The sequence below is a fragment of the Rana temporaria genome, chromosome 8 (assembly GCF_905171775.1).
Source record: "Rana temporaria chromosome 8, aRanTem1.1, whole genome shotgun sequence".
NCBI lineage: Eukaryota > Metazoa > Chordata > Amphibia > Anura > Ranidae > Rana > Rana temporaria.
In genome coordinates, this window is record NC_053496.1 from 71,283,703 (window position 1) to 71,310,650 (window position 26,948).

Consider the following 26,948-nt stretch of genomic DNA (forward strand, 5'->3'; position numbering starts at 1 on the left):
TACCTGCCCATCTATGACCTAATACTTTAAATTCACAGACAACAAGTATAGTTTTCTTTTAAAGGGGTTGTAAGGCCGGGTTCACACCTATGCGAATTGAGTGCGGCTTAAACCGCATCCAATTCACATAACATTATAAAATACATGGTTCATATATGTGCGATGCATTCGCATGGCGCATTGCCCAAAAAACGTGTGTGTTTTCTAGGCATTGCGGTGCGTCTCAGGTACGAATTCAGGCCCATTATCTTCTATGGGCACGCATTTGATTCACAGATGTGTTAATTTCTCATCGGTATTTCTCCCATTCTCCTCAATACACTCCACCACCCTCCCCTCTCCCAGGTCTCCAAATTTGCAGCTAAATACAGAGATGATCTGCTGAACAGCTCTCTTATGTCTTTGCAGAGATAACAGAGCTGAAATTCACACCGCACAAGTGTGAATCCAGCCTAAAGGTTTGTTTTTTATTTTCTAAATAGGTTCCTTTAAGCTAGTGCATTGCTGGTTCACTAACCTTTTCCTTCGATTTGCCTTCTAAATGTTTTTTTCCCCCTTAAAATAGACATCCTCCATATTAAATTTTTTACATTTGGTTTTAAAAAGGTAAGGGATAGACCCTCTGTTAGGTTTTTAAAAATTCCAGTAAGCATTCGGGATTTTTTCCATCACTTTCTGATGTGTCACCATTGCAGGAAGAAGTAGGAAATCTTCCCAAGAGGGGGGGGGTCGCTAAGATACTAAAACATTTTTTTTTTAAATGCCTTGGCTGGAGTTTCACTTTCGATATACAGTTAGATCCATATATATTTGGCACAATTGTCATGCTTTTGGCTCTGCATGCCACCAGAAAAAAATTAAAACTAAACAAGCCAAATGAATTTGAAGTGCAGACTTTCAGCTTTGATTCAAGGGGTTGAACATAAATATCAAGTACAAATTTAAGAAACTGCAACCATTTTTATACACAGTCGTCCATTTTCAGGGGCTCAAATGTAATTGGACAAATTAATATAATCATTAAAAAAAGGAAGAAAACCATGGTAAATCTCCTTCTGCGACTCTTGCTACCGAAGCTAGTCGCATCAGTAACAGTTTGTGATCTACCGTGTCAAAGGCTGCGCTTAGGTCCAGCAGAATCAGGAGACAAGATTCTCCTTCGTCTGCGGCCTCGAGGGCGTCGTCCCATATTTTAAGTAAGGCCGTTTCTGTCCCGTGTCCAGGACGGAAGCCTGATTGTAATGGATCCAGTAGGTTATGGGTATCTAGATGCTGTTGCAGCTGTTGTACCACTACTTTCTCCATTATCTTAGAGAGAACGTTTAGGCCTGTTATGGGACGGCGGTGAATTGGGTCCTTGGGATCCAGGTTCGGTTTTTTCAGGATGGGCTGGATTATGCCCTCTTTCAGCATGGATGGCACTATGCCTTCCTTAAAAGACTGGTTTATAAGCTGTGTGATGGGTGGTGCCAGAATGTCGGCACAATCCTTCAACAGTTTAGTGGGGATGATATCATTGGGCGATGTGCTGTTCCGCAAGGCACCGATGATATTTTTTGTGGTATCGCTGGAAATAGGTTCCAGAGTGAACTTTGTTGATTGCAGAAAGTTTCTGCGGGAATTTTGTGGCTGATTGACAGCCGGATTGAGGTGGGTATCGTTTTGCAGAATACTTTCCCGGATTCTTTCAATTTTGCTAATGAAGAAATCCGATAGTTCATTACAGAACTCTTGGGTGTCTGAGTTGGGGACTTCAAGACATCCCGGATTCATGGTCTGGGTGACCATTTTGAATAGTTCGCGGGGGCGATTTAGGGAACTGTTAATCGCCATAGAAAAATGATGTTTCTTGGCTTTGAAAATTTCTTTGTGATATCGTGTTGTTATTGCTCTGTAGAAGATAAGATTATCCTCTGCAGGGTTTCTTTTCCAGGCGGCTTCCGCCCTCCTGCGCTCTTGCTTCAGAAGCGATAGCTGGTTGTTAAACCAGCCAGACTTTTTCCTCCGGCTGCCGAATTTGCGTTTCGGTGCTACTAAGTCGGCTGAGTGTAGCAAGGCTGCGTTTATGGCGTCCAGTGTATCTGCGGCTGTTTGCTGAGGCTGGATTGTTTTGATTCTGTTTCTCAAGGTAGATTTGAAGAGTTCCGAGTGGAGCTTCTTCTGAGACCTAGCCCAGTGTATTGTCACCGGTTTGGGTGCTTTTGACACTGGGGGGATTTTGGAGATTGTGAACTTGATTGCATGGTGGTCTGTCCATGGCAATGGTTCATTTTCTAAAATGCTTATTTCCAGATTTTGTCTGAAAATTAGGTCAAGTGTGTGACCTGAAGCATGTGTGGGCCCGCATATAAGTTGCTGTAGTCCTAATCCATCCAGGTGATCGATGCAGGCGTCCGCAATGGGAGCCACTGCTAATGTTGCTGCTATCTCTAGGCTGTATGCGTTTCATTTTCAAAGCCTTACAATGGCCTGTTTAACTTGCATGGACAGCTCCTTTGAACAGATGATGTAGGTTCACAATAGATTCCAAATGCAAATACCACACTTAGGCCCCGTACACACAACCGAACATGTCTGCTGAAACTGGTCCGCGGACCAGTTTCAGCAGACATGTTCGGTCGTGTGTACGGCCGACCGGACAGGTTTCCAGCAGACATTTGTCCAGCCGACCGCTTTCCAGCGGACAAATGTTTCTTAGCATGCTAAGAAACATGTCCGCTGGAAGCCTGTCCGTCGGACATGTTCGGTCGTCTGTACAGACTCACCAGACATGTCCGATCGGCCGCCATCCCTCGCATGCGTCGAAGTGATTCGACGCATGTGTGGAAGCATTGAACTTCCAGGGCCGCGCACGTCGCCGCGACGGCGCGGCCACGTCACCGCATATCGTGTATGCGCGGATTTCTGTCTGATGGTGTGTACAACCATCAGACAGAAATCTCCAGGCGGACATGTCCGCTGAAAACGGTCCGGCGGACCGTTTTCAGCGGACAGTCCGTCCGTGTGTACGAGGCCTTAGAATCAACTCCAGACCTTTTACTGGCTTAATTGATGAAGAAATAATGAAAGGGGTTGGCTATTCCCAAGAGCTGAAATTCCTTAAACTAAACGGATATGGCACTTTCAGCCCATATCCATTATAAAACTATAGCTTGAATATGTTTTGGTAAATACCTGTAAAATCTAAAATCGTGCCTGTGTCCGAATATATATGGCCATAACTGTAGACTTCTGTTTAAACAAAAGTTTTTTTCTCACTCCTAGATTGTAAGCTCTAGCGAGCAGGGCTCTCCGATTCCTCCCATATTAAATTGTATTGTAACTGTAATGTCAGCCCCATCTTTGTAAAGTGCTGCACAAACTGTTGGCGCTATATAAATCTTGTATAATAATAATTCAGAGAAAATAACCAGCATACCTGGATCAAATTTTTACCCTGGTCTTCATTTTTGGTATATGGCTGCCCCCTATAACGCCCAATTCTAGATTCCTTGTCTTTTGAATAGCTTGGAATATGAAACTACAAAATTGCAAGCCAGAGGTGTCCTGGTCCCTCCACCTCCTGTTATTCTAGGGCAACAGAGCACATAATCATGTGAGCCCAGCTCAAAAGTTCTGTGAAAAGCTAGCAGAATCTGCCTATTGTTTAAAAATCTAATTTAAAAAAATGTACAGGTGTTATTAGCCAATTGTCTGTCAACCCCATGAAAAAACAGGGCTCCTAGGAGTTTCCCCATACAATGATGGCATCTTTTTCAAAGCCTGATCCTAGTTGTTTCCACACTTCCCACTATTCAGAATAATTGAGTGGGATTAGCACAGGTAGATTGAGAGCTCACTATGGACTGCAACACTGGATCTCTACAGCTGTCAGAAGTTACACTGAAAATTAAACTGACCAATAACAGCTACAATGTCTTGCTATTGCAGTGAACAAACCCCTGCCTGCTTCCTGGTTCTAGTGATACACAGCGCCCTCTGCAGCCCAGTTAATTAATGGCAAAGAACTTTGTGATCTGGTGCTTGGAGCCTTGACCCTACTTGCCAACTGCTCCATCCCTCTACAGGACTCTATTCTAGACCCATTGATGCCATGGGAACGCAAACAATGTGCACATAATCTTATGAATCAGTGACATCCTTGTAAAATCATACCTTGACTTATCACCCCCAAGTAACAAATATGACCATGTTAAAGGGGTTGTAAAAATGTGTTTCCCTAAATAGCTTCCTTTACCTTAGTGCAGTCCTCCTTCACTTACCTCGTCCTTCGATTTTGCTTTTACATGTCCTTATTTCTTCTGAGAAATCCTCACTTCCTGTTCTTCTGTCTGTAACTACACACCGTAATGCAAGGCTTTCTCCCTGGTGTGGAGAAAGCCTCTTGAGGGGAGGGGCAAGCAGGAGTGTCAGGACACTCTCTACTTAGCAGATAGAGAAAGGAGCTGTGTGTTAGTGGGCGTCCTGACACTCCTTCTCGCCCCCTCCCCCCTCAAGCCTCACATTACAGTGTGTAGTTACTGACAGAAGAACCGGAAGTGAGAATTTCTCAGAAGAAATAAGGACATTTAAAAGCAAAATCGAAGGATGAGGTAAGTGAAGGAGGACTGCACTAAGGTAAAGGAAGCTATTTAGGGGATTTTTTTTTACCTTTACAACCCCTTTAATCACATAGCAATAAGCATGTAGACAGAAGTCTGCAGTTAGGTCAAGATATAGCTTTAAATGATGAGGGGGGCACTGATATTATATATATTGCATTTATGGAGATTATATATATATATATATATATATATATATATATATATATATATATATATATATATATATATATATATATATACATACACACACATATACATACACACACACACACATTGTTTGTGTGATGGCTCCCAGCCCTGAAATAACAAAGAAAATTGGCAAATACTGTACCTTGTTTATTATATACAGTGTCCCCAATTTGGAATTCAAAAGCATAGCTATGGTTATTTTATATTTCCCCTTTTTGACTGAGCTGCATATCAGCAAAGGATGTTGTGGAATAAATTTCGAACACTGAGCGCTATGCATGTATTTCTAAACCAAGGACTACTTATTATAATATAAAATGGTTGTTGAGCTGATTGCTGCTCATTGTACATTTTGCCATCAGGCATAATGACCTAAACTTATATCAGAGCACAGCATAGTAGCAGTTAAATAAATCATGGACACAAGCTCCTAGAGCATTTAAAGCTGAATAAGATGTCTTCGGTCTTGCACAGTTGTGCAGACTCTACTGTATTTAAATTGTTTACACTGATTTTACTGCACATTGTGAGCTTCTTGCTGTGTACATTAGAAGCTGCAGTAAATCGAACAGAGCTCACCTCCAAGCTGTAGGACTTCCAGTATTATCTAGAGCAGGGGTGTCAAACTGGCAGCCCTCCAGCTGTTGCAAAACTACAAGTCCCATGAGGCATTGCAAGGCTAACAGTTACAAGCATGACTCTCACAGGCAGAGGCATGATGGGACTTGTAGTTTCGAAACAGCTGGAGGGCCGCCAGTTTGACACCCCTGATCTAGCGCTTTTCTCCCCAGCCTTACTGTCCCTGGCCCACTTCATTCAGTCATTGGATATCTGTTATTTTAGTCATGGAGGATCAGCATCACATGTGGCCATTACATAATAGACTGCATGCAAATACAGTCTGCTTAAAGCGGAGTTCCAACCACAATTAGCATTTTTTTAAATGTATGTCCTTTCATCCTGCGTTTTTATAATATAAATCTGGTCACTTACTATTTTACAATCCGCCGCCGATCCGCACAGATATTCAAAAAAGATAGTTTTTTAAAACTATATCTACACCATTGTCATTTTGCTTGTGGGCATTGTGAAGCCTACAGGCACTTACTTCCTGGAAGTCTTGGATGGGGAGTGATAATTGGACAGCACACTGCATCCTGGGAAATGATCACACACATTTCCCAGGAGCATTAGAGGGAGATGTCAGAATCCTAGGTGGTTTCAAAGGCAGATTTTGTGGGACCGCATAGCAACAGGCGTTTTCAGATGAGTAAAAAATATTTTTTTTTTCTTTTTTAGTCGTAAGCTACAGTTTAAAGCAAAATTGTTTTTTTTTTTATGGAACCTCCACTTTAAGACTGCCTACTCTTCCAGACTGACATTCACCCATCAAAGTATTTTTATTATTTCCCCAACTCCTCCAAAAGCCAGCTCACTGCTTGCACTGGGAGACAAAACCTGCCTGTCTTGCCAAGAGAGTAATGGAGGAGACCTAGTGATAACAGAACAGAATTTTTTAGTTCATCATTTTATCAGCATGTTAATTGAGGGGGGGTCAGGAGAGTCAGGGAAGGCAAAATATAAGAAGAATTCATTTTAGCTTTAATGATGCTGTCTATTCAATGATTTAACTTCATTGTGATCAGTATTTCTAAGAGCCATGTCTCTAACTGGCAAAACAATGCTTTATCTTTTCCCTTCTACAAGAGAATGGAGCCCAGGAAAACTATACATGGTCTTTGGTGCATTGATTGAGTAATATTGCTAGCAAGCAAATCCAAACCCATTTACTCAAACCACACACAATGCAATGTTCTCATAAAGACATTAACAAACACCACAGTGTACAGCAGTTCCACACAAATAAAGGTCTCTAAAAATAAAAAAAGCCAAAGCTATTTTTCCTTCATAATATAGTTGTTGCCTTTATCAATTATGCTGCCATAATTCACCTGTGTGTGTATATATATATATATATATATATATATATATATATATATATATATATTCTCTCTCTCTCTCTCTCTCTCTCTCTCTCTTCTCTCAACTTAGTTCCTTTATGAAATAATGTAAAAATCCTGCCACTAAACCATCTGCCAAGCAGCAAGCTTTTGGGCATTCATTATTTGTTCTTCAGATTGTGATATCTTTGATGCTAATTTGTTCTAACAAATGGATTGACAAAAAGCCTTCTAATAAGGGTGTTATGTTTCATTAAAAAGGAAATTCTATGAATTACTACAGCCAATATGAAATCACCAATTTCAAACCAGCTAGATTTCCAAATAATAAAAATGTTCTTCTCTCTCGTGCGGTCTCCAAAGCTTTTTATTTATTATGTCTGTAATTATGGAGCAGAGGTTCTACATTCACCATGGTAACCTTGTCTTAAGATAAGCACTATTGTTCTTGTTAGTGTTTTACAAATGTATTCTTAAAGCAAACCTGGGTGGATAAAAACATCATTGTCACCGCCACTGCCAACTTGTTTTTAAAGATGCAGGGTCTGGGGTTAGGTTATCCTGATATAGGCTTTGTTACTTAGTGAATCCCTGACCGGGCACAAGCATGCAACCAGTAAAAATCTAAAAATAATTAACTTCTGTCTAAAGCGTCTGGTTCAGGTGAGTAACTCTGTTATACTGCAGTGTGTAATCTTGTGCACACTGGGGTAGATTTACTACAGCTGGTGGACTTAGAATCTGGTGCAGCTGTGCACGGTAGCCAATCTGCTTCCAACCCCAGTTTGTTCAATTAAACTTTGACAAAAAACAAACAACTGGAAGCTGGTTTCTATGCAGAAGTGAGCCTGATTTTGCACTCTTCAGCTTTAGCAAATAGTTATAGGCGAGGTTGAAAAAAGACACACGTCCATCCTATGAAACAAACCCCACTGTGCAAGATGCCTTAACATCCAGCTCAATGTGTTTGGGTAGGCAGCTGCAGAAAACAAAAAATACTAATAGCGCTTGAGCCACAACTGCAACCTATAAAAGACAAAAAACAATCAGAATTCTGGCGGATTACAATGTCAAATGTCCATGGTAGGAGACCCTTCTAGCTGCAATTACATCATGAAGCCCATATTAATAGTGATGCTGATTCAAATACTGTACCTGTTATTCCGAGAAGAAAAAAAATATGGAAGGGTCAATGGTCAGTGTATCCAAAATGTACACTTTAAATTTATGAGCAGACTTAACCAAATTTTAGACATAGAAATCCAAGAAATCAAAAAAGAATAGGTGGTCTTGGTGTGTATTCTTATTTTGCATTAAGAGCTCCCTAGAAACGGTGAGAATACATTGCTGGAATAGTGCCTGCAACATCTGGCAGACACTGGCACCTGTTACTGTCCGCGCTTCCCTCAATGTCAGCAGCTCAGAAAGTGATGATTGACACACAAGCACTCTGAACTCTACGCCCAGTTTTTAAGTACCGAGTCTTGGATCCATCAATCAATTATTTCATCACTAGCCTGTCGCGGAGTAAAACTCTTTATGTTACATTCTTGAGAACCATTGATAATAAAAATTCAACAAGAAGAACCATGCTTGGAATGGCCACCTTAGGGTAGTCCTGAAAGCGCACAAGAAAAGGTCTCTGCCTTGAAACACAAAGAAATAAGACACTTGAGTTAAGCTGGCCATACACTGATCGAAATTCAGCAAGTTAAGCGGGGATCGGCTGAATTTGGTTCAGTGTGGCCATCCCTTCTCAACAGAAGTATAGGGCCAGCCTTTACAAATAAAACTTCCAGCCATCTAACCAAAACCGTTCTACGTTTTGGTTGCACTGATCATTTTACTACAAAATAGATTTCAAAATCTTAAACTTATAAAATTTGTAACTGGCTCATGCACTTGTAAAGGTTCACAGCGTCTCCCTGCAGGGATGTAGTCCCAAGGTAGGGGGCGAGCACGCTGACTAACCCCCAGCCAGAACGGCTCGGATGATGGGGGCAAGCTTACCGAGGAGGAACAGGAAGTGAGAAATTCAGACAAAAGAAAAACTATTAGAAGGGAAATCGAAGAACTAGCTTAAAAGGAACACATTTAGAAAATAAAAACGAACCTTTACAACCCCTTTAAGAAAACAGAATATGTATAGTTAAACATAGTACACTTCATGTAAGCTCTAGAGAGAGAGTCTGTCTCTCTTAATATATATATATATATATATATATATATATATATATATATATACACATATACACACACACACATATATATATATATATATATACACACACATATACATATACATACATACATACACACACACACACACACACACACACACACACACACCACATATATCATCCAGGCTTGATTTTATTTTTTAATCACTAGTACTGCAAAAGGCAGCTGGGAGTTGATGGGACATATACACTATCCTTCCCTACAGCCTTTTATTTTATTGGGATTCAAGGTCCAATGTATACAAGGCACAATGCATCTTTCAAATATTGGTGAGTTCTTTGAGAACTGAAGACACCACTTTAAATGAGAAGACCTTAATGGCTTTCTGCAAAGAAAAACTGTGCCATTATAATTGACAGTCCGTCGACTTTCAGAATAAAACTACTGTTTTAACAACCTTAACCTAGAACATATTCTGCTCAATGCCTCCAAGGCTTTCAATAAAATAGTCAACCTGCAAAGCATATTTTCTAGGCTTAAATAACAATCCGAAGAATATAAATGTAGTCTGACTGTAATGACATATTTATAGGGCAATAAAGCCTACTCTGCTGCATTTATGCTACACTTAAAGGGACATTGTAAAACATAAAAAAGAGAAAATTAATAGAATTTGCTTAAACTTATACCAGAAAAATATCAATTAGTCTAGGCCAAACTTATAACGTTTCTTATTTTGTAATTTGGTCCCCTAAAATAACAAAGCAGACTTGTTTTTCAAATTGCATCTAAAAAAAAATAAAAAATCAACATCCCTGGAGATACACAGTAGCAATAACAAAAATAGCAGTGCCAATAATGGCAACAAAAGTAAATTGCAATCACCATCATAAGATATATTCTTACATACAAACATGTTTTTTCCCAGGGTTTTTGTCTCATACAATTATTATATTTTTTTTTTACCATTTTGCACGTCTTGTGATCACAGATGCTACCTAGTTCTATATAAAACATGCATACACAGACATTTCTGGTAAGCAAATGCATTAATCAGGCTGACACACATTATGCTACTGTTACAGCTTCTGGTAAAAAAAGAAAAATAGCAGATTTAAGAGATTGCATTTCTGACACTAATGCTAAACTAAAAACAAGCAGATATATATATAGATAGAGAGATATATATATATATATATATATATATATATATATATATATATATATATATATATATATATATAAAATATTTGGAACAAAGGGTATTGCAAGTCTGTGAAACTACTATTGTAATCCAGGATCCCCAGACCATAACTAGTGATTGCAGCCAGCAAAACACCACTATTAGAAGGGATCTACTGCTGCACATCTGTATTGGGTGGAAGGTGGGTTCTGATCATTAGTGTAAAGGTAACTGGCTTTAAAAAGTGTGCTGTCTAAATGACCTGGAGAAGGTGGGTTGGTTCCGCTTCCCCCTACAAACAAAAGTTTGTTGGGGGAGAAGTGGAGCCATCCCTCCCTGTGCTTGCGAATCGCGATACCTTCTCTGAAATGTGAGATAACAATACTGACCTCTTGTAGCCGATATAGGTGGTACGCCTTTTAAGACAAGTTACCTTACAATATTGTACACATCGAGTGTGGACATGTAGTGTGGTCGACTTTAATCCTACAAGGGAATTTATCCCTATTTCAGGAGTACCACAATTATTAAAAGGAATAATACATAATAGTTACAATAGACCCCACCGATCTTGCATTCACTCTTATGGCTTGAGTGAATGCTTTTAAAGAAGACTATCCTCTGACTGGAGGGATACATTCCACCAGCATTTATGTCCTCTGGAGCCATCATCACTTGGGAGACTTTTTCAGACCTTCCAGTTCAAAGTTTTATCATGAACTTCTAAACTACGTCTGTGAAACACTTAACCCAACAAGCCACTTTGCAACGTGAGCCTTGATATAGCCTGTCATGGACCTGGCCTTGCAGTGCTAGAATGTTTCTACTTGAAATCCTAATTCGTGTATATCAGAAGATGGGACATTACTGACAGTTCATTGCAGGAGATACTGGACACATTACAAGTGGTTTAGTTGTCCCGACAAGGTCAATAGACAATGACCCTTCAATGCTTAGCTCAGACTATTGAAATGCTAAGTGGAACCAGCTTGTGAAATACCTTTTATTGTGTTCTGCAGGTTAAGAGCGGGTGTCGGAGACAGTCCGTCTGGCTCGAATTGTGGATTGAAGGTTAATTGAATCTATTATGTATGTTTGAAGATGTATGTGTTTACCCTAAGGGACTTTGTATTGTTCTAAAGGTCAGAAGTCTCCTGTCAGCTGTATTGAATTAGCATTCTATTGTCTAAAGGAATGTAACCTCTCAGAGGTAGTAATTAAGTAGACCGGGTTATTGTGTACATTGATTACCCCCTGGGGCTTCTGTCTCAATACACAAGTCTTTCTATCCAAGCTATTGGACCAATCCCTGTTGACTATTTCAAGTCCTCATTTGCATGGTCAAGGAGGACCTGAGTGAAGACTGCATATACTTTACAATTGACCAATAGGAAAGCGGTTGTTGGGAGTGGGATGTTCCAAATTCTGTATAAAAGTGTGCTGTGTACTTGGAAATAAAGAGTCCTGTTGGAACTTACATACAGCCTGCCTGGTGTTTGTTCTTAATGGGTCCCAATGGCACATAGCTGTAATTCGGATCCCGGAACCTTGGATGACGGGACCATCAGACGTTGCAATCTGCAAGCTGATCCAATAGAAGCAGAGGAGTGTCGGGAGAGCAGAACCGGGCGAGAAAGGGTCTCATCACATAGCCTGCGGACCAAAAATCTATTTATGTCTGGATAGAGTACCAATACTAGGTTGCACTGGTAAATCTCATTTGGATGGGAATGATGTATGTTGGTTTTTTGGATAATGGTACTTATTTGTAATGAATTTCTTTTTTTTTTACATAACTATGCATTTGTAAAAATAGATTTATTTTGTTATATTTTTTATAAAGGAGGCAGTGTATGAATATAGTAAAGTCCCACTTTTATTCTATGTTCAAACACTTAATCTTAACTTAATGTTATGCTAACAATTTATGAACTGTTTTTTAACCCTTTTCCCAACCTCCGCACGCCAATTTACATCAACAGAATGGCACAGGCAGGCAAATGGGCATACCTGTATGTTCCTTTGAATTTGCCGCCTAGCGAGCACATGCCCGCAGGTCCCGCAAACTCGATGTTCGTCGGCGGCCCACAATCGTGACACAGAGCGGCAGTATGGGAAGATGTCTTTGTAAACAAGGCATATCCCTGTTCTGCCTAGAAACCCATGTCAGGGATCTACTGCTCCCGTCATTGGAAGCAGTGATCTTTGTCATGTTCTAGAGACAATCCCCCCTTACAGTTAGAATTACTCCCTAGGATACACTTAACGCCTTGATCGCCCCCTAGTGTTTAACCCCTTCTCTGCGAGTGTCCTTTATACAGAAATCAGTGGCTATTTATAGCACTGATCACTGTATAAAGGACAATGGTCCCAAAATAGTGTCAAAAGTGCTTTCGATGTGTCCGCCATAATGTTGCAGTCTTGATAAAAATGCCATAAATCTATCCCTTATTTTGTAGATGCTATAACTTTTGTGCAAACCAATATACACAAATTGCAAAAAAAATTTACCAAAAATGTGTAGAATAATATATATCGGCCTAAACTGTGGAAGAAATTAGATTTTATCTATTTTTTGGAGTTATTTATTATAGCAAAAAGTAAAAAATATTGCTTTTTTTTTTTCAAAATGGACGCTTTTTTGTTTATTGCATAAAAAATAAAAAACGGAAGAGGTGATCAAATACCACCAAAATAAAGCTCTATTTGTGTGAAAAAAAAGGATGTACATTTTGTTTGGGCACAACGTTGCACGACTGCGCAATTGTCAGCTAAAATCACAAAAAATGCTCTGGTCAGGAAGGGGGTAAATCCTTCCGGGGCTGAAATGGTTAAAGTAAAAAGCATACTTTCACTTTGAGCTTTACCATTTTGTTATGTTATACACAAAGTCCACTAATAAGATATCGTTTTTCTCAGAAGACTTTGATGATTATAATGTGTGGTAAATATATGGGGGTGTGAAAATTACATAAAGACTTTATTGAGAATTACAAACATTTTTTTTACTACCAAATGAAAGATGAATGTTTTGCAAAATGAAATATGTATAATACAGGCTAGGGTAATGTACAAAAACCTAAAAGAAGTATAATGTGAGAAACTGAGGAATCGACCAAACAAAAAATGTGCTCTGGGACTCCATTGGATTTGGAGAAAAAAAGGCCCAGGAACCCTGTGCTTAAGAAAATGGAAAAGCACAACGATCTTACATATACATACTAATACAGAAGTCTTATTAAACCACAAAAGAACTTTCATTTTAAAGTTTTGGTACGTGTCTTGCTTGCTATGTATTTAAAAAAAAAAAAAAATTACAGTCAAAATTGTTTCTTCCATACACCTCTCACAGTTGTTCTAACAAATAGGAATTGTTGACTGTGAATTCAAAAAATGTTTTCATACTATTATACAGTGATATTAAGAGATCCAACCAAGTGATTTAAAGTTAAAATCCAGGCAAAACATTTAAAAGATTGAATGCAGTTATGCAAACAGTCCAAGATCATTAAAGATATTTTCAAAAGACAACTATAGTGTCTGATCACTGACAAAAAGCCACCAAGACAAGACACAATCACTAAGAAGCTCTTGCTTACAAGATAAGAAAATATTCTGATATGACTCCTTGTAGACAGTGCAGATACTATCCCTAAGGCCCCGTACACACGACCGAGTTTCTCGGCAGAATTAAGCCAGAAACTCGATCAGAGCCGTATTCTGCCGAGAAACCCGGCCGTGTGTACACTTTTGGCCGAGGAAACCGACGAGGAACCCGTCGAGCCAAATAGAGAACATGTTCTCTATTTCCTCGTTAGTCAATGAGGAAACTTGGCTCGCCGAGATCCTCAGCGGCTTCACAAGGAACTCGACTAGCAAAACGATGTGTTTTGCCCGTCGAGTTTCTCGAACGTGTGTACGGGGCCTTACATTTAAGTTTACCCTATGTCACCACCAAGCAACATTTTGTTAGGAATCACAGTAACATCTAAATAGAAGGATATGGCTATTGCCAGTAAAAACTTACCCAGTTCAGCCTTTTCTTTGAACACATCTTTGAAGTTAAGTCCACTATTTAATATGGATTGTCTGTACTTCAAGGTACATTCCTTCTGGCCATTTTTTCCCAGTTCCTTGAGCTTTAGAGGTAATGCACGCAGACCGCATTTCCATTTGGAGAAATCCAAGTGTGCCCATTTTACCAAGTCTTCAAGCTTGACTATGACTTTTTCTGAAACCGCAATTACCTCATCCTGAAGAAAAATAAAAAATAGTTGCAATTATGAGATTACCACAAATATATTTTGTTAATTTATACACAGAGTTAGGTAAATTAGCTGTAATATTGTTTAGTGGCCACAGAGTTCTCATGCAATAAAAAGACAGCTCAGGCTTAACATCACTTTTATTAATAGAAGATAAAAACAGAAATCAGAAAAACACTTGGTTATGGAATGGCATTGAAAAAAAAAAGAGAAAATGTATTATTCTTTTGTGCACCACACATTTACACACTGAATTGTTACAAAATAAAACACATAGGTCTTTCAAGATGAATTCTGACCATTAGCAGAGGCTTTGCAGTCCTAGATGGAAAAACCTCTAGTGTGCAGGATATTGTTCAGCAGTCTGCCTTTTACCTGAAGGGGTTGAGTTTAAAAATAAAATATTCTTTTTTTTTTGCAAACAAAGAATACAAATACAATTGTAACAGACTTATTGTCACTCTGCTGACATATTTGAGCTAGATGGAAAATTCAGGTGATAGAGGCATTATATAAAGGATATTTGTTGATGCAGTGATAAAAATATGGTGAATAAAATATCAACTTTTAAGAAAGTCAAACAATATTCATACATGGAAATCCTTCCCAAAACAGCATATGGATTACCACATGCCCAGAAAACCATCAGTTGGAGCTCCTAGCTAAAATGGAATTATTCCACTCACTGAGGTGCTCTTTAAATCAAAAAACAATTTGCGATTTGAGTGTAAACCCTACTGTTTAAATATAGGCATATCATGCCACGGATGTATATTTATATAGTCCTTATGGAGAATAGTTCAGGTAAGTCAAACTGGGTTGAGCCTCAGAACAGATTGTTGCACTGAAATGTGGTCAAGCCAGGTAGCATCGTACCCCATGTCACAAAACAGTAACTAGCAAACAAAAAAAATGATATACATTATGCATTTTTAGATATTTAATATCTTTATGTATCAACTCAAAAATCTGCTCTTGACTCCCTCCTCTATGACCAAGCCCCCCGTGGGTTGGGTTGGGAGTGCGCCCTTTCCCATGTTTTATAAAAACGCAGAAATCCAAGTCTCGGATCCACTAAATTGAGTGCATAGTCAAAACTTTTTTGTAGTTTTGGACAGAGTTTGGTTAGGTTTACATCCCTGTTGTTCATTGCTGTGTCCCGCTAGGGCAATTAGGGCAATTCCCTTTCACTTCCTGTCCCAGAAGTGCAACAGGGAGAGACTTAAAACACCTGTCATTTGCATAGGTGTCTCCATTGAAAGAATTACCCTCACCTATTGGTTTGGGGACAACTAAGATTTTTTACTTTCCATCACTATCTGAGATCAGAAGTAACTCAGAAGAAAATCACAGATGCATTGATGTAAAAGCATGCTGCCTATGTCTTTCTACAAAAGCATGTAGCGTCATCTGCTTCCCTAAATAACCCTAAGGACTTTACCTGAACTTGGATGTATACCCTTTGTACACAGGAGCATTTCTGGTCACGGAGCGCTAGTAAGCCTCTGAAATAGGTTTATACATGGAGATATGCTGCTGCATACACGGTCATTCCTTCACCCTTTAAGATTTTATCTACCAATTTAGTTAACATTCCCTGTTCCCCATTAAACTGCAGCTGTAACAAGCAGTGTCCTCATACCTTTTGATTGTTGTTGTGTATTGTCAACAATGTGTGTACGTAGCAAATGGCTATACATTTCATGAAAAATTATATATACATTTACAGACAGATATGTACATATTTAGAGAGGAATAGCTAGAGCGACTACAGCAGAAATCTCTTTGAAGTATAAAAAACACATCAATGAAAAAATTGAATTCCTCAGTGTAACAGTTCAGCTATTTCACATCACTGCCAAAGAAGGGCAGCATAGTAAATGAAGACTTTTAGGTCCATTTAGAAGCAAATGTAAATTGTCATGCTGTGATGAATAATGGTTTGCTGATCTTTACAGAAATGAAGTTAATATAAACTCTTGAAACTTTGACAAAAGAACAGGCTTTTGTTTTGCATGTGTTTTCTCAAGCTTTGGATACAATATACTGATTCAATTTTTATACTGAAAAAAGGGCATTGGAATCATTTAATGGAAGCCATCATCAGCCTATACACATTTTTAGTTTATAAAACAGCAGTGAAGTGAAGCAAAGAGCAGCTTATTCTGCAATAGATTTTGAAATGGATATAAAAAGATAGCAGCACATTTTCTAAACAAGTCCTGCCAAATGGAAGGTCCCACCTAAACCAAATAAATATTTTTGTCTTAAATAGGTGCATTTTCTGTGCTGTATTTGGGGACATAAAGGCGTATCCAGCAGCATGATGTAAACATGGCAAAATAAAACTTGGGTATATGCATTTTGGTGTAATTCATCTTTCAACTAAACTACACAGCAGAGACACCGACGCTGGGTTCACATCTATGCAAATTGGATGCAGGTTTCTCTGTATAACAGCTGAAAGTTTACGGCTCTCTATGGAGCCGGTTTACATATCTCTGGGGCGGCTGCAGAGGGCACTGCACAGAAACGCTGTGCTTCTTTAGCTCCGTTTCAGGGCCAAACTCAGGCAAAGGCGATTCAGAGAATGGAGACACACAGCTTTTCTGTGCAATCCACAGCTGGTTCCCTTTGTTGTCTATTGTTGCAGAATCTTTGTATTCTACCAGCCTCTAATGTAAAACCATACCAGGTGCTTGTAAACTGCTAGAAACATTATGAGAATGAATTACTTCACAATAAAAACAGCTAGAGAGGACAGAGGTGTCTTGTTTTAAAGCTCTTTTACAGCTTGTTATGAATATACAATTACTTGTTTAAAGTCTCAGAACAGGTGTACTTTAAAAAAGAAGTCCAGCCTGAGCTTTTTAGGGTGGGCTTCTCTTATGGTTCACAGGAGTGCAATTCATTTTGCACTCCTGTGACACGTTTTCAGCGGAGAGCAGTCTGAAGTCCACTCTCCAGACTGGGCAGCGCGTCATCCCGATATCCAAGTCTGGATCCGGTAGTTGCCCTGATTGATGCCAGTCTCAGCGATCTGCCGAGATGGCTGGTCCCCGCCCCTCCACTGCTCAGCTTTCCAATGAGTGCTGAGAAGCAGAGCAGAAACTATGCTGACTGACAGTCAGCATTGCTCTCCTCAGGGAGCTTCTGCCATAACAACGGTATTTAGCATCAAAGTACCAATGTATGGGTACAGTGAAATGCGTGAAGTGGTTAATTTGTTTACACAAAGTAGCACTGCACTTTTTTTCTTTTTTTTTTAAGTAAGGGGCTAGAATATGTCTAAAGGAAACAAAAGTTGCCTTTAGATATACTACCAAATTCACAAACAAGAACTAAACTTGAATGCCGGTCTATAACTCAAATCACCAATACACAATTAAGCTCCAGTTGCCCAATTCTCAATTTCCAAAACTTACAATGAGCCAGTGTTACCAGCAATGGGCATAGATTTGTCTAAATATGGGCAACACAAGTCAAGGCATGTATAGATAGGGCTTAACACTGTACAGATTCTTTAATGGGAATTTAACCAAATTATTACAGATTAACAATTTGCTAGTAAATGCAGCAGAAACATGCCTTCTGTCATAAATTCCATGCTGTATAATATAGCTACATAAAACTGTTAACACAATATCAACTTTATAATTAGTGTGAATATCCTGTAGCTTGAATAAAGGTTACTGGACCTGCAGAATGCAAATCCAAAATGAGTTTTAAGAAAAGGAGCAGTAAATGCTGGCATCTGGTATTAATCATCAGCACACAAAAATCTACCACATCGGTATGTTTTGTTGAAATTTCTATAGTGAATCTTTGCAGATAACATCATAAATGTAAAAGGTCAATTTCACCACACAAAGAAAATATATGTGCTTTCAAAAGCTAATATGTTTCTTTTAAAGCCAAAGTTCAAATCAGAATTATTCAACTGCAAGTAATAAAGTATGATATATTGAATACATAGAAATAAGCCATAAACAGGAAATGTCTATAAACTTTTTCTCTCCTGCCACCTGTTGTAGTTAACACAGTACCCTTAAGCATACATAATGAATTATAATCCTGCTTTCTCACACGACAAATTCACCTTTTTCGATTTTGCTCCCTCTGTCCATACCTTCAAAATATCAACCTGCCACTAATCCATAATTAACAATCAAGATGCACTGCAACATTTCAGCCAGGAAGAGAGCAATGTCTAAAAGGAAAAATGGCAGTTGCATTTCAGTGATTCTGGTAAGCATCAGAATTACCGGGTTTAACATGGCCCTTTTAGTTCATAACAGGTACCTCCAAGGTTCCTACTGGGCATTTCACTTTCTTTGGACCCCTAGAAGGGGGGGGTCACGGAGAGGCAGAACGGGGAGATGTAAACAAGGCATTTCCCTGTTATGCCTAGTGACAGGACAGTGATCTACTGCTCCTTGTCATCGGGAGCAGTGATCAATGTCATGTCACTGGTAGCACATCCCTCCCACAGTTGGAATCATGCCCTAGGACACACTTAACCCCTTTCTCGCCCCCTAGTGGTTAATTCCCTTCTCTGCCCATGTCATTTACACAGTAATCAGTGCATTTGTATAGCACTGATCGCTGCATAAATGACAATGGTCCCAAAACAGTATCCGATGTGTCTGCCATAATGTCGCAGTCACGATAAAAAATAAAAATAAAAATTGCACATCACTTTCATTACTAGTAAAACAAAAAATAATAAAACATCCATTAAACTATCCCCTATTTTGTAGACGCTATAACTTTTGTGCAAACCAATCAATATGCGCTAATTGTGATTTTTATCAAAGAATACATATCGGCCTAAACTGAGGAAAAAAATATATTTTTTCATATATTTTTGGGGAAATTTATTATAGCAAAAACAAAAAAAATATAGCTTTTTTTTCAAAATTGTTGCTCTTTTTATAGCGTAAAAAAAAATAAAAAAATATCGCAGAGGTGATCAAATACCACGAAAAGAAAGCTATTTGTGGGAAAAAAAGAACATCAATTTTGTTTGGGTGCAACGTCACACAACCGCGCAATTGTCAGTTAAAGTGACGCAGTGCCGAAACACAAAAAGTGCTCTGGTCAGGAAGGGGGTAAATTCTTCTGGGGCTGAAGTGGTTAAAGAGAGACTGTGACCTTCTAATCACTAGAAATCACTGGAACCTCTAATGCCTAGAATCAACCTTTAGATAGTACCTCATTGCCCAAAAAAACAGTGGTGCTTCATAAAAGAAAAAATATGGCTCGCCCCTTGCTGTTCTTTCAATTTACTTACTGCAGAGCTTGGAAATAAATTGTACTGGCCAATAAGCAGAAAAGCAGGCTGGGAACAGTTGGGGCACATGCAAGATTTGTTGCACCAGTTATCATTTTTGGGGTTTTGGGATGCTATTTAAATACAGTAAGTGTGGTGTGTGTGTGTGTGTGTGTGTGTGTGTGTGTGTGTGTGTGTGTGTGTGTGGGCAAAGGAAATGGGGTATAGGCAGAAAGATTAACAGAATTACAATGTTTATGGTAGTGTAGCTCTTTTATAGCCCCTTAATAATGCTGCCCCAAGGGACAGCCTTCTTAGTTATTTACATTTAATGAAGTGATCATAAATTTCATCTGACTTTAATAATGTTCTGTGGCTTCTTGATTACTACCCTGTGTTTACTACTTTGATAAATCCATAAGAAATGTAATGCATGCACATTAGACTACAGGTCTGCATCATGTGCACTAAATACATACCGCTAATTCTGAACAATACAGTCGAACAAAGGCTGCAGATGAGCCAGCTATAAATTGTTAGTCACATGAATAAATTAAGATTTTAATTTGCATTAAGCAACAGAGTTAAAGAAGGACTGGGGCAATAAAAGAACAGTACCCTCAATTCTACCAAGTCACTCCCAAATTAGCAATAAGACATACATGCAATAAGGGAAAGCATTAAAGACTGAAAGTTATTTTTATAGCTTGAGATTAAATGGGGGAGGCTTACAACCCCTATTGGGTTTTATTGCATTTCAGACCTTTATTATAGAGTTTTCCCTTCACTTCCTGTTCTGGGGATGCCAGGTCAAACAGGAAGTGAGTGAAAATCTGAAACAGGGAAGACTGGCAATAAAAAGCTGTCAGAGGTCCTAGCATCCCCTTCTTACACTTTAACACAGGTAACATGGTGTTCCATTTGGAAATTTTCTCTGTGTCCTCACAACAGGGAGTGAGGGGAAATGTATACCTGAGCCCTGGACAGTAGTTAAAAAAAAAAAAAAAAAAAATTGTACAAATCTGGAAAAAAAAAATATTTTTTTTTCTGTAGAAACACTCAAAGTGAAGGCTAAATCCCCCATTACCCAAAACGGTTAACTCCCTCCAGTTCTCAGAAGTTTCTATAAAGACTACCTTCACAGAAGGAAGAAAACTGCCATTTCTTTACAAAGGAGGGAACAACTGACGTGGGACAGAGGTGATTTGCTAGCGATCAATAGACTTTAAAGCAACGCTAGGCAAATAGCTAAATACTCAGATGAAATGCACAATGTGCATGGGAGCCGTTTTACATGCTCAAGGATTAGCATTTCTTCCCATCCAGTGCTAAAATTTACACAGCTCTGCTGCAGCACAGAACTGCCCTGTCTGACCGGGCGGGAAACTTAAAGCGGGGGTTCACCCTATCGACAGGAAAAAAAAAAATTTTTTTTCTTTTACCTTTAAATCAGGCACTGTAGCGCGAGCTACAGTATGCCTGTCCCGAATTTTTTCCCCCCATACTCACCTTGTAGTCGTCCATCGAAGATACCGGGGAATGGGCGTGCCTCTGGAGACGGAGGATGATTGACGGCCGGCTCTGGCGCGTCACGCTTCTCCGGAAATAGCCGAAATAGGCTTGGTCTTCACGACGCGTGCGCATAGCCTGTGCGCACGCGCCGTGAAGAGCCGAGACCTACTCCGGCTGTCTTCGGGGAGAGTGACGTGCCAGGGCCGGCCGTCAATCATCCTCCCTCTCCATAGGCACGCCCATTCCCCGCGGGAGCCGGAATCTACGATGGACGACTACGAGGTGAGTACGGGGTTAAAAAAATCGGGACAGGCATACTGTAGCTCGCGCTACAATGCCTGTCTCGATGGTAACATCATGTGGGTCAGGGTGAACTACCGCTTTAATGATCCCCCCTGGTTCCTGCCCCAATGTGTGACCAGTCATACCATAAGCAACAAACTAAGGCTGCATTCACATATAGTAGCAATTGAATGCACACAAAAAGCCCCAAAAGCAAGACATGCATTTTTACATTAAAAAAAATGTATTGCAAAATGCACTATTTACAAACTGCTGAGCCTAAAGCTTAAAAAAGGTGCATTAGCTTCTTTGCTGCTGTTTTTTGTTAGTTTTTTTGTTGTGCATAGGGTAGCTCAATAACATGAATGGGCTGACCCTAGGCATAAAGTGTGACAACCAGGGCTGTGGAGTCGGTAGATAAATGTTCCGACTCCGACTCCTCAGTTTTATGTACTTCCGACCCCGACTCCGACTCCTCTGTATTAATATGCGAATGTATTTTATACATTCCTTGAGGGAAAGAAACGCAACCTACCACAGGACTACTGGCTGGGAAGCCAACAGTCTACTGTATTGCACAGTTTAAGCAAAAGACAAACACAATGAAAACAATCAAGTGACTGGATAGTAGCAGCAGGCATAAACATCAGGAACAGGATCTTTACCAGTTCAAAAATACAAACCACATTATTTGGTTGTTTTAGAACAAAAACAAAGCTCATCTATATGAACCAAAAACAAAATCTGCAAAACCTAGAAATGGTTTATATTAATCTTGAAATGTAGTTCTAGGCTTAGCAAATGCAAATCAATTCAATGTAGAGTTCTAAGGAAGAGAATTGCCTCTGCCAGATCCTCTTTCATAGAGGCTCTTAAGTCAGACTTTATTATTTTTAGGGCTGAAAATAATCTTTCGACACTGACTTGGGTGGGTGGCATTGCAGTAACTATTCTGGCCACATCACTAACGATCTCTGGATAAACAAGGATGGCTTCTTCAACAGTATGTTTTGATGAGCGATCATACTTTTCAACTTCTTTTAGTGCTTTATAAAACTCCTGTTGAAATTTTTTAATTTGGACACTTACTGGTTCTCCAACATGCGTTCCCTGTAAAAGCAGAACACAACACTATGGAAAGTAGAAGTATTGCAGCTCCTAATTGTGCGTTGCGTGCCATATAGTGAAGCACATGAAAAGCATGCTTCTTCACGGTCACTTAACGTGTTCGTTTTGCGGTTACGTGAGGCACTGCATGCATTGGTCTTTATTCTTACAGTAGAGAAGTCATTAATTATAACTTTTTGTGAATTGGGACATTTAAACTTGCTTTTTTTTTTTTTAAATTCCAATCTAAATTTAGTAGGAGTCGGAGTCGGAGTCGGTGCATTGTTTGCCGACTCCGACTCCAGGTACCCAAAATTCCCCCCTACTCCGACTCCACAGCCCTGGTGACAACAGTCCAAAAATGTGCAAACAGTATGCACAATGCCTGACATCGAACAACATGGTGTGAATGGGCGCTAATGAGCTCCTCTGTCACTTTGTGCTCTCCTTCTCCTTGTAGCACATGAGCAATGCAGTATGACTGGCTTTTGGATATCTGTCTGCAATTCAGGTTAGACTCTTCACTGACAGATGCCACTGACATTGTTTCTTTAGGAGATTTTTTTAAAACATAAGAGCAAGTGTTATTTTATAGTGCTAAAGAGATTAGCAATTCTCGTATAATTTACTGTAAACACAAAAAAAGCAGTTTGTTTCTATAGGGTTATAGAGCCAGAAAAAGAATGAAATGATTATGTCTCCTAGTTGTAAGAAACATTTTATAATCCTCCAGTACTAGACGATCACTAAAAATAACCATTATACATGATACTATTTTGTATAGTTAATGGTTTATATATTATTCAGTAGGAGAAAAGGGCATATGCTCAAAACACACACAATCAGGGCCGGATTCCAGACAAAGCCACCAAGGACAGGCCTCGGGGCGGCAGTGGGTGAATGGGCAGGGGCTGCTCCGCCTATCCTCGCCGCCCTCACTCACGGGCACAGTCTCCTCCCGCACTCACGGGCACACTGTACAGTCCCGGCTCCGTCCATCATCTCTGCCCGCTCCGCTCATCCTCCCCGCCCTCACTCATGAGACCACTGCAAAGTCTATGCCCATTCTCCTCGCCCTCACTCACGGGCATACTGCAAAGTCTCCGCCCATCCTCCCCGCCCTTACTCACGGGCACACTGCACAGTCCCCGCCCTCTCTGCCCGCACTCGTGGGTACTCACAGGCCCCGCCCATCCTCTCTGCCCGACCAAGCAAAACCTAGCATGGAGGGGGAACCAACTGATCTGCGAGCGATTTGCAAGTGAGTGGCACTGATATCAATATCAACACTGCTACTGATTCCCCCCCACACCACCATTACTGCCACTGATACCACCATTACTGCCACTGATACCCCCCACCACCATTACTGCCACCGATTCCCCCCCATGCCACAACCATCACCACTATGCGACTGATACACCCCCCCACTAGTACCACTGATAACACCCCCACCACTAATACCCCCCACACCACCACCACTGATACCCCCCCCCCCCACACCACCACCACTGATCCCATCCAGCAACCACCATCCCTGCCACTGATCCCACCCCCCACCACTACCACTCATCCCATCTCATCTTCCCCAACAACCACCACCCTCACCACTGATCCAATTCCCCCACCACCTCTGCCACTCATCCCATTCAATCCCCCCCAACCACTACCCTTGCCACTGATCCTATTCCCCCACCACCTCTGCCACTCATCCCATTCAATCCCCCCTACCACTGATCCCATTCCCCAACCACCACCATTGCCACTCATCCCACCCTTGGGGCGGCAAAAGGAGGGAAAATCCGGGCCTGCACACAATGAATCAGAAAGGTTCAAAATGTACTGAAGCATAAGTTATATCTAGTGACAAATATTTATGCTATCAAATATTGCTAAACACTTAAAACAAAAAAACATGTTCCACTGGCGTTTATCAAATGTCATTCTTATGAAATATACATGCCAAATATTTTAGTATAATGGCAGGCAAGCTCATACTTGATAAGTATCTTTTTAGAATGGATAGTTTAATATCAGTCCTAAAGATATTGCAACACCAAGGCAAACAACTATAACTATGTCGGATTATTGTTAATTCTGATTCAGTTCGAATTCTTGCAAAACAATTCCCAAGCATAATATTCTTGCTCAACTTTGTAAATAATCTATGATGTAATACAACAGAATAATAGGCTTGGCATGTACTAGTGGAGAGATAGCCCCTGTCAGAGTGGATGAAAATCAGTGACCGCAATCTAACTTTTTAGGACGCAGCTCTCTGTCAAATGAGGTATCACAAAGGGTCGTTGTAGTAGGATGTAGAGCAATAAAAGTTTGAAAGCACCAAAAAGCTAAGATAAATTCAGTAAGGCACCTTTCACATTGGTGCACTTTTGTCATGATTTTCCAAAAGTGCATGAAAAAGATTCTCCATTAAGCCCAGCTGAACTCGCACAATTTCATTGCTGCTTGTCAGTCTGACGATTTCAGAGACATCTGTGCGGTTTCCTGCACAGATGTCTATTGAAATCGCACCTGAAATCACCAAAAGTAGTATAGAAACTGCTTTTGGGAATCGGTGCGGCGCTGCAAAGTCGGCGTCGCACCGAATCGGATGGTTCTTTTGTGGGCAAAAGACGTTGATTTGGCATGCGATTTAACATGTCAAATCACACCAATGTTAACCAGGGCTAAATTCTATGTTACTTGTTCACACTGCAGGTGTTTAAAAAGTCCTGCATGCTGCATCTTTGGTTCAAAAGCACAACAAAAAGGCACCTTCCATTATAAGTCAAAAGTGATTCAGTGTGGAAGGGCCTGAGTAGTTTTGCAACGATACAAAACCGGAAATCCATCATGTTTCAGGGGGTCTCAAAACTCCCTCCTCATCTGGGCTGAGAAACAAGATAACACAAAACAGAATACTGTAAACTGGGTCATTACTCCATATGCAATTGTAGTCAAAATTAGTGTCAGTAACTAAGGGCTGCATAATGGTACAAACATAAAAAACATAACAGTTTGTATATGCATAGGTTTAGGTTAGGTTTGGCCATTTTGTCAGTTTTTTATTCTGCAAGCCTGTAGCTCACCCGAAAGCTTTCGAACTTCACAATATATGTGATGATAATACTAGGAGGCAAACATTTCTCCTAAATTTCAGTTCCACCTTTTGCACAAATTTGATTTCAGAAGAAAAATCCTTAAGGACCCTTTCACATGGGCTGTCCGAACAAGTCCGCCTGTCAACTTTCCAGGCGGATTTGATCGGCCCCTCCAGTCTCCCCTATGGAGCGGTGGATGTCAGCAGACACATGTCTGTTGACACCTGCTGCCATCCAATCTGACCCGCAAAAAAAACAGACAGCTGGTGGTCCTATTTTCCATCCGTCAAGAAGATGGACACGGATAGGCAATTTGTTTTCATCCAATTTCCCAATAGAAGGAGAGCGGGAATGTCTGGCGGGGATCAGTGGAGCAATCCCCCATTGAGCAAGTGGAATCCGCTACACGGAGGCGCCCGTGGGGAAGGGGCATAAAAAGGTCAATATGTACCATCAGCTGTGCCCAAAAAGAAAAAATGTGTACATTTCTAAACTGACATATGGGAACTATATATATTCTACTCAAAGCATCTATAAGTGCATTTTATAGATAAAAGCAGCCTACTCCTGCAGTATAAAGAACAATATTAATATTTACCTTCATAATACATTTCTCTTTGCATATATACAGACTCCTTCAGTACCCACTGAGCCCTACGACGAGGCTCACATTGTGCCTGCTACCACAGAGACATGCAACAATATCTACAGAATGTTACTATAATGAACCTGAACATTCAGTATAGATATAGTATTGATAGAATATATTTGTATTCAGTAGACTCTGCTGCACACAAATGGTATTTTGTGGGAAGTCACACATTTTTTTTATCTTAAAGGGTGTTTTGTGAACTGCCTGTAGGCATAAAGAAGTAGGTATTGTATACTATTTACAAATGACGCAATTTACAATTTACTCCCATAACTTACAATATTAAAAAAAAAAAAAAAAAAAAGAAGATTGTACCAGGCTGTAATTTTGAGTCTTTAGTCTCGGTCACTACTATATGGTATAATTACCATGTTTGTGTTTTGTAAGATGTCTTCCAAAGATCCAACAAGCTGGAGATTCAAATTGAGCATAATAAAGAGTTAGCAAACTAAAGATAACATAAAATATTTACATTTTCTTTAATAATTTACTCTTGCAGGTGTTTTGAGAAAATTATAATCTCAGTGGTAGAGAACATATACAGATGATTCAACGCATGCTAAATTATTTACAACCCCCATATCTAGGATCAGGAGGGAAAAAAAAAACATTTTGTGCCTGTGGAATTTGGAACTA

General features: G+C 39.9%; 1 protein-coding gene across 1 annotated transcript in view; it reads right to left on the minus strand.

Annotated features, from left to right (window-relative positions):
• ARID5B (AT-rich interaction domain 5B) overlaps positions 1–26,948 on the minus strand; it is a 368,024-nt gene that overhangs the window by 280,029 nt on the left and 61,047 nt on the right. The window contains exon 3 of the mRNA XM_040361996.1: positions 14,146–14,371. Coding sequence (XP_040217930.1) covers positions 14,146–14,371 — 226 coding nt within the window. The remainder of the gene's footprint in view (positions 1–14,145; positions 14,372–26,948) is intronic.